General features: G+C 37.8%; 1 protein-coding gene and 1 long non-coding RNA gene across 7 annotated transcripts in view; one reads left to right on the forward strand and one right to left on the reverse strand.

Annotated features, from left to right (window-relative positions):
* The window catches only part of ROBO1 (roundabout guidance receptor 1), a 585,029-nt gene extending 577,501 nt beyond the window's left edge, over positions 1–7,528 (forward strand). For all 4 annotated transcript variants that reach the window (XM_081858408.1, XM_081858409.1, XM_081858410.1 and 1 more), the window contains 3 exons: positions 2,460–2,768; positions 4,834–5,030; positions 5,868–7,528. In XM_081858408.1, the coding sequence (XP_081714534.1) occupies positions 2,460–2,768; positions 4,834–5,030; positions 5,868–5,882 (521 nt within the window). In that variant the 3' untranslated portion in view covers positions 5,883–7,528. The remainder of the gene's footprint in view (positions 1–2,459; positions 2,769–4,833; positions 5,031–5,867) is intronic.
* Positions 1–9,518, reverse strand: part of LOC309340045 — a 153,019-nt gene that overhangs the window by 104,419 nt on the left and 39,082 nt on the right. The gene's annotated exons all lie outside the window — the stretch shown is intronic.

Raw genomic sequence — 9,518 nt, forward strand, 5'->3', positions numbered from 1 at the left:
CTATAACACGCACCAGACCATAACACGCACGTAGTTTTTAGAGGAGGAAAACAAGAAAAAAAAAATCTAAACAAAATAGTGGATATATGATTTTTGTGGTTCATGCTGTGGCCACAGACATGTGATCTGACAGTGAGTTTGGAGTAGCCCAATGCAAAAATCCTAAGGATCCATGTGGATCCATGCTTTGTAACCACGGAGGAGGGAAGGAAGGGGAACCATGGATCCTCTGCTCACGACTGCAGATCCCCACCACCACCCGCAGGCATTCGCTCCATAACACGCACAGACATTTCCCCTTACTTTCTAGGAGGAAAAAAGTGAGTGTTATGGTGCAAAAAATACGGTAATTGTTTAAAACAATTGTTTAAATGGTTTACAGTTTTTGAAAGTTAGTGCTGATCCTCAAGATCTGTTTGCATCATATCAATGCTCCCAATAACAGAAAGCCAGGCTCATTTTTTCTCATCAGCTGTATAATAAACTTTTATTCATATGTAAAATAAAGTGGAGAACTGTTCTTTCTACTAATAAATGCCCTATAGACATTGTTGCTGTGGAGAAATTGTCACAGGTTTATTAGAATGGTTTCCTGTTATTTCATTGGCCTTTTTTATATTTCTTGGTACATTCATAGCCAAACTATATCTGTGTTCTTTTAATTTTAATCTCTACAGTAGTGTTCACTGGCTCTCTTCTCCCTTTGTGCATGTTGGCTGACAGGAAATACCTGACAGACCCATTAAATGGAAGGCACAGCTGCTCTGAGATTTATAAAGCATTGTTATTTCCTTTTTGGGACACATTTATTGCAAACTGCAGGAGCAGGGATTTTAAAATTTCACTCTTCCTCATTGTGCAATAGATGCACTTGGGATGAATGCTTTACAAGCACATGACTATTATTTACACCTCTCATGGACCCATTTTCCACAGCCTGCTCCTTTTGATGTATACCTGTCATTGGCAACCAATGCTCTTGATGCAAAGCAGCCTTGTATCTTACTTTCCTCAAGTGGGCTTTGAAGCCTTTCTGTACTTTTATGATACTGATGTGTGCTATTATGCATCACTTAACAGCATTTTTATTTTTAAGCTGTTAATTGTTAATGAAGGAACAGAAATAGCATGAACAACACATAGCTGTATAAAAAAAACTGTTTTCTAAAAAAAATTGTTCTTTATATTTGAAAGCTATATAAAAACGAACATTGTTAGGTTCTTTGAAGGTTCAGTGCTCCACTTTTCATTCCCTGCCTTAAGTGTCACATTTGTCTGCTTCTGAATGCCATATATCTTTTTTGCCAAGTGTATATCCAACATACAGACCTACAATCAAGACATTTTCCCTATTTCAATGAATACCATTTTAAAGTAAGATTTGCACCCAGGAAAGCCCTTGGCTTATATTGCCATGTTTCATACAATGAAATAACTATCCATTTTTATCAATATTTCAATATGTTTTTTCATTTTGCTTTATATAAACCAGTTCAAGCCCCGAAACAGTCTGAAGCATGGACAGAGGCTTACAATGATGGTTGAGCTCCATACCCTTTTTCTTCCACACCCCCACCCCTTTTCTAACTTTAAAAAACTATAAACCCATACAAAGATGTCAATAAAATTGTTAACATGATAGTTAATAAAAAGTAGCATTAAGTAATCCCAGAAGAAGAATTATAAAATCTCTTTGATGACTTTACATTAACAAGAACATTCTGTTATTTGTTTTACCCATGTATTCAGGAACATGTAACTATAATTGTGCGGGGTTGGAGAGCAGAGCCACACTCGCTCCCTTCCCAGTACTATTCACACTATTCTAGGCATCTCTGCAGCCATCCTGAAACACATGCAGAGGCTGTCCCTATGAGCAGAACTCTGTGCATGCTGTTGTCACTAGAATGATTTGGAATCCCCCCTCCCGCCCCCCACTAACTTAGGGGTCTATTTTCTAAAGATTTTTTTGTACTTCTGCAAGCCTTGCATTTCCCCAAGCCTGCTCCAGTATATGAATACAGTGGTACCTTGGGATGTGAACGGGATCCGTTCCGGAGCCCTGTTCGCATCCTGAACAGAACATAAGACGCGACTGCGCGCCTCGCGTTTTGCTGCTTTCGCGCGTGGCGACATTTTGACCATCTGCGCATGTGTGAGCGGCGAAACCCAGAAGTAACATGCTCCGTTACTTCCGGGTCGCCGCGGAGCACAACCCGAAAATACTTATCCTGAAGCGTATTTATCCCGAGGTATGACTGTAGTGCTTTTTAGCTACATAAGGATCTGAACTTACCAAATGTTTATGGCATTTAACTTTTCTTGGTAATTTCCTAACACAGAGAGATAAAATTATTCTTAGTATTTCTACACATTTTGGAAGCTAAGAAACATGAAGTTGATTTAAATGATTTTTCAAAAAATAATTTCAGCTATTTTCTCTTTTCACCCTTTTGTAGACCTACCACCGCCACCAGTACCGCCACCTGCTATAAAATCTCCCACTGCTCAGTCCAAATCTCAACTGGAGGTACGGTCCGTCATGTTGCCAAAGTTGTCCTCTATAGACCCAAGAACAGAAAGGGCAGTGGAAAGAAAAGGGCCGGGCTATAAGGGGAAAGAAGGAGCTGATGGCCGTCAGCATTCTGACATGCGGACAAGTTCAGGGGAGCGCCGAGAGTCACAGGAACAGCAAAGTGAAGGCAAACCGCGAGGAAACAAACCAGCAAGGCGAGATGGCACACCAGCAAAAACACATATTCTCCAAGGTGACTTGATACATTGGGCAAATGCTAAAAGCTTTTCCTGCAATAATGAAGTTGTCTCCGCTTAGTCACCCAACTAGATTCCCCACTGAAATGAAAGCTTAGAAGAACTCTCTCTTTGTAATATAGGCACCTCCTAAAATTTAATAATATAAAACAAAACAAACAAAAAGGTAGAGCACCAAACTTTGCAGCTAGGAAATGTGAAGGAGAAAACCATAAACAAATAAAAACCTTTAGAAATCTGATGTCTCCTATTCATCCAAACAGCACTGTATCCTGGCATCTCATGGGTTACGGTAACGCCTGAAAAGTAGTTTTCCTTGCATCTTAATCACTTACTTTCTGTCAAAAACTGAAGAGATTAGCTGTTTTTCTTCAGATTCCTAAAAGGAAAAGGTATGGCAAAGCTAACTCAATCCTTTCTTAAAATGTGAAGAGCGTGATAACAAAAGAAAGGTAGTTTGGTTTCTGGATACTTAACTACAAACATCAAGCTAGAATGCATTACAAATGCCATAAAGGACTCGTTCCAGACAAACATAATATATTTTTATGGCAGCCAGTAAGGCCTGATTGGAGAATATGTATGAAGGTGTATATAATATGTATATAAGCCTTTGTAAAAGCTGTCATCAAATAAGCAAACCAGTCCTGATACTATCTAACCAAGGCACAAAACTACGAAATAGAAATTGGGTAGTAAATTGGTTAAATGGGCACAAAAGCAAGAGGTCTATAAATGACAATGGGTCACAATGAAGTGAAGTCATTAGCAAGATACACCAAGAATGGTGCTGCTATTGTTGTTTTTCAATTTATATATCAATGGCATAAAAGCCGGTGGCAAAACTTGGTGGTGAAATTGGAAACACTGTTAATGTTTAAGTAATTTTTCACTTAAAAAACAGTATTGACCTAGGCTTGTGTGTAATTTGTTAAATTCTGCCTTATCATTTAACTATGAGTTTGACCAAACTGTGGGAGGCAGTGCCTGGCGTGCTCTGGTCCATGGGGTCACGAAGAGTCGGACACAACTAAACAACAATCATTTAACTTCACAGTCACACAGAACAGTTCATTTTCAGCTTCTTTGAAGCATGGTGTCACAATATACCTGAAAGTGATCACTACAGCCCTTGCAATTATCCCACACGCAGTGAGAAAGGGCTCATGATCATGCCAACTAGCCTTGCTTCCTTTAGCAACTGGATGGCTGGCAGTAGTGTGCAAAACTCCTGCATTCAGCAGCCCCAGGAAATCAGGGCTCCAACCTGCCCTATGTATGTATAGCTGTACTGTATACACACATAACCCCTTTCACACTAACACTGAATATATGGCTGCCAAAAAGGTGCGGACAGAAGGTGCATTGGGGAAATGACTTCTTCTGACCTCTTCTTGCTCAACACCTTTTTTAGTCCACTATCCTCCCTTATCTCAATCTTCCACCACGATATATACCATCATTCTGGCTGTGTTTCCATAGACATTTGTATATAAGTGCGCTTGAAAACATAGCACAGAGACATGTGTATCCTTGCAAAATGAGAACAGCTAGGCGTTGGTTTTCAAGATCCTCCATTATCACACAGTTGCCCTTTCCCATTCACCCCAATGTATGCATTCCTTCTTGGTCACTTGTTTTCCAGCAGTGTTGTACATAGTAGCCACTCATGTTGAAAAGCATTCAGGCCAGCATCTTCTCTTAGCTTGTTATTTTGCCCACTTCTATTCTAAGAGAGAAACATTTGGGAGCTTTTGTGTCATGGAAGAGGTCGCAGCGAGTTCTGCCTAAAAAGAAGCCTATTCCTTTCCTTCCATTCATCTTTTTATAATAGCAGCTCTTCCAGAGTACATCTGGAGGAGAGAGCAGAGAGATGTGCAGGCACATAGAACGCGTTGGGAGACAGACAAGTGTACTCAACTGCAATTTATATTTGCTATTTCCATTGCTCCAATGCTAAAACAATCACTTAAGTACAAATGCAGTACTAAAAGACATTGTGTGTTTCAAAAGGCATTTTTGTCTATGGTAATATTAACACATGTGTAATTCTCTCCTTAGAGGATATTCTGCCATATTGTAGACCTACATTTCCAACATCAAACAACACTAGAGATCCTAGTTCCTCAAGTTCTATGTCATCCAGAGGATCAGGAAGTAGACAAAGGGCAGAACAAGCAAATCTAGGTCGAAGAAATGTGGCAGAAATGCAGGTATTTGGAACATATGAGCAAGGAGAGGATGAAGAAGAATTACAGGTAATATGTGTTTCTGATAGTCACTAGGGGGGAATCTTTTGTGAAAATACAAATGCTTATTCCTCAAAGCTAGTTTTCTTTTATCCCTTAATTTGTTACTCTAAAGAGACTTTAGATTTTTGGTCTCATCAGGTAAGTATAATCCCAATTGGAGCACTGTTTCATATCTATTTAATCTCTAAACCACTAATCTATGAGCGCCACAGAAATTTTAAGTTCTTAACTTTCGTTACAATTTTTTGTTACTAATTATATTTAATATAAGGCACAATACAAAATTAATGCTGAACACAGCTTATCTCAGTAATTGTGCATGAAAATACTATATGATATCTTATTATAGAAATGAGGCAACAAAATATGAAATTCAAAGCATTATACTATAGCAATATTATGATGGAAAGATGTACAGTGGTACCTCTGGTTGAGGACAGGATTCGTTCTGGAGCTGCAGTCGGAACCTGAGGTTTCCGCAACCGGAGGGACCGCTTCTACGCACACACGCACGGCGGTAGAGCGCATCTGCGCGTGGCAAAAACCTGGGAATATACTTCTAGGTTTGCTGCTTACGTACCCCGAAGTTTACATAAGCAGAGGGAAATGTAAGCGGCGGTATGACTGTAATTTGTATTTCCTAATTATATGAAACTTTTTTAAAAGTGCTTTTACAGCAGTCAAAACTAAGCAGTTTTTAACTACTGCTTAAATCATAATCTACTGTATTGTGAAACAAAATTATTTTAGTAAGTATATTCTCCAGAATAGCATAAATTATTCTGAGTGAGAAGGCAAGAAAATACCCACAAAATACATCATGTGTTGTTGTTTTTTAAACAGGAAACTGAAAGCTGAAGAAGAGATGTAGTGTAACAAGTTTCTGAAACCTAATCAGAAAGATATCACTTAAGATGCCTCAAGTCTGATATTTGATGCCAGAAATAATGTTCAGTGCAATCGGAGTGTACAATTCCCCATCTTTATGCTATCAAAATCCTAATCTTTATTTTAATGTTATTTTAAAACCCTAAACTTAATGACCCTGTTTATTCACTTTAAATATCACACATTTCCTCTGTCCATGACAGCAATTAAACTGCTCTTTATGGTGCTACACTAGCTACTTCTTCCATTGTTAGACAGAGGGGGGAGCCTTAGTTTGCTACCGTTGTGGCCAGTGCAGTACAAGACAAGTATGTCACCAAACCAGTTCATAATCTTATGAATAAACTATCATTGATTGGACAATAGAAAATTGCAAAAAAAGAAGAAGAAGAGCTATCTATGCAGATTTTCTAACCTTCCAATGCTACTAAAGGCTGCACTTGGTGCAACTAGCATTGTATTTTCTTCCAGTAGTCAGATTCCTTTGCAGCAAAAAGACATCACACAACTTGAGTTAGGGTGGTTTGTACTGTAAACACATACTGGTTTTTCAACCCCTGCCCCAAAAACTTTTAATTTGTCTGGATTCTATCATGCTTCATCTGGAAGGTACATTCTTCACTGCAAATGTTCTTTAGGATAGAAAGAAGGCATGTTGAAGTGAACTTGGCAGTTCTATCACAAGTTAAGCTTATCAAATACTGAAGCGGTTCTTGGCCTCAACCAGTGCTACTGAAAACAAAAATACAAAAAGCAATGGACATTTTTAAAGCATCGCTGGGAAAGGACATCATCATCATGACTGGCCCAAATCTCAGACCTCTACTTTATAGTGTCAATTCACCTTAAAGAAGAAGTGCCACTTAAAGAAGTTATGTTTTGATCTTGGGATGGTTTTGGGGGGGGGGGGGCGGGAGAGGGTTGATTTTTTTTTTTTTTTTTTGTAATGCACTGCTTATTTTTTTATTTTTTGGTTTTAAAAGCACAATCACTAAACTTTATTTGTAAAACATTGTAACTATTAACCGTTTTTGTCTTATTGTAAGATGTTACACCTTTGTTTGTTTTTTCATATTTTATTAATGCTCTATGTTTGTTGAAAGGTGACAGAAGGTAATGGTATCATACCTAAGAATGGGCCATAAACTGAACACTTCCCGTTTTCTGGACTTTAAATTCTCAAGCTTGCTGTGGCCTATCTTGACATTGGATTTCCAATGAAATAGAGCCGTTAGTTCCTTTTGAAATTACAGAATTATGTCCTTTGTCTGTAGATTTTTATGATCTCTTTTGTAATTATATAATTTCTTTGTCATCGGTGCTAATGGAAAATTGTGTGTTTGTTTATGGACAATTGTCAGGCCTAGCCGCAGTGGGGGGAAAGGAGTGTTTTGGTATTTACTGAGGGCTAAATTTTTTCATTTAGCTAATTTTTAAGAAATGGTTATAATAGAAAGGGCGTGCAGTACTGAGGGAACAACCATGTGATTAATGTTTTTCATTATGTTCATGTAAGAAACCTCATATTTTAGCCATAATTTTGCATACCGAGGATTCAATAATCATAAAAGTAATTTTTGTCACATTATTTATTAAAAACGTTCTCAAATACATCATCCTTTTTGTCATGTTTCTTGTTTAACCTACAGAATGTATATTTAGGAGTTTTCTCATTGTAATAATAAAAATAACACTGACAAATCATATTTTATTCTACATCAAACAAATGCCAGTCCTATTTTAAAGACCCTTCCTTGTGCTCTGTGCTTCAAGACTTTTTCCCCCTTTGTGAGAACACTTTGGTCTAAGTCACCCAGTGTCAGAGCTGACAGACAGCTTCTGCCCTCACTGCAACCGTGAAACCAAGTTCTGCATTGTATTTCGTGAGTAGCAACATTTTGTTATATGTGGTGGCGCGGAATAAAAAGGTGCCTTCAAAAATAAAAGTGGGGTGGAGCTAAAGCAGATTCCATTTCATTACAACTAGACTCAAGATTCCTTTCCACTCTGTCCTGTGACACTTAAATAGAGAAACTGAGAATCAAGCCTGCCAGAAGCTTCTAGAAATGGCCAGTCTTTACGATAATTCTTAAATAAGGATGGCTTTGTCTCAGAACTGTCTTTAAAGGTGCAGAAAGACGAGGTGCACTATAAATTGAGAGTAGCAGGCTTCAGCCATTTCTAGTCATGACATTTAGTCATGCTTGGAGAAGACATGCTTTTGTATGTTTCTTAAGCATTTTCCCTTCGTTTTGTGCTTTTTTTTTTTTTACTTACTGTTGGCCCAACTGGCCACCTTCATTGGTATTGCTGAGCGCACTTTGAATATTCCCTATTGACTTTTTGGTCTATTCTCTGCTGAGATTAGGTAGGCAGTAGATATAAGCTCCTTAGCGTTTTGTGTTGTTTATTTTTATTCTAGGATTTGCTTATTTTAGTGAACAGAATATAAATATAGGACATGGTGCATCTGTATGCACATACATCACTTTAGTATGTTAAGGGGAGGATATTAAATGCCGCAATGAAATACAAAATATATCCTTTCGGAGACTTTGGTAACCAAGCTGGCTTATCAATGTGTGTTTATGTGTGTATGATTATATTCCATGATTTATAAAATATTTTAAAATAATACTCATAACTGGATAAAAGAAAGAAAGCACATTTAAACATGTGCATCAATATTTTAATGTTGTATAAATTTTAGCAACATTAAAGCAAACATTTTAAGTACTGCTGAAACTGCACTTGAAATTGCAATATGATCTTTTAAGCATTCTACCACTAGAGTCCTTGCTGAAAATTACTTCATCTGATCTTATAAAATACACAGACACCCAAGCATGAAAGAAGGTTACTCTTGCATTACTAACATAAATAAACAATTGTTCATTGACGGGGAAGCAGCAAACCTCTTTTCAAAGCCATGAAATGTTTAATTGGTCTCTGGACATATTCCTGAGGAAATACTAATTCTGTAAAAACATTAGAGAATTAGTATTTTTTTATGGCATGGATTTCATTTATGTAGATGTTGGAGGCAACGTAGCTATGTGCTTTATGTTACTTGAAAATAAAATCACTTAACGAATAATCCCAAATTGCTCATATAGAAACATTTGAGCTATCACAAACAATCAGGAATGATTTCTGTTCATAATAGTTTTGGTGCAGGAAAAACAGCAAATAAGGCTGAGGCACCTCAAAACCATGCACACCACAACCCCTCCTTGTGCAACTGTTGGCTGGGCTTCAATGAATTGGGGTGAACATATTTTCTAGACCACATCTTGTTGAAGTCTCATAATGGTAGAGGTGAAGCTGAATGCTGGGAAATTCATGAAGACAAAAGGAAGGAATTCTTCACGCAGTGCATACTTTGAAATTCACTACTATAGAAGTTACAGATAGGTAGCCGTGTTGGTCTGCCATAGTCAAAACAAAACAAATTCCTTCCAGTAGCACCTTAAAGACCAACTAAGTCAGTTCTTGGTATGAGCTTTCGTGTGCATGCACACTTCTTCAGATAAAGTGTATCTGAAGAAGTGTGCATGCACACGAAAGCTCATACCAAGAACTGACTTAGTTGGTCTTTAAGGTGCT

The sequence above is a fragment of the Podarcis erhardii genome (assembly GCF_964252035.2).
Source record: "Podarcis erhardii genome assembly, chromosome: 4".
Lineage (NCBI taxonomy): Eukaryota > Metazoa > Chordata > Lepidosauria > Squamata > Lacertidae > Podarcis > Podarcis erhardii.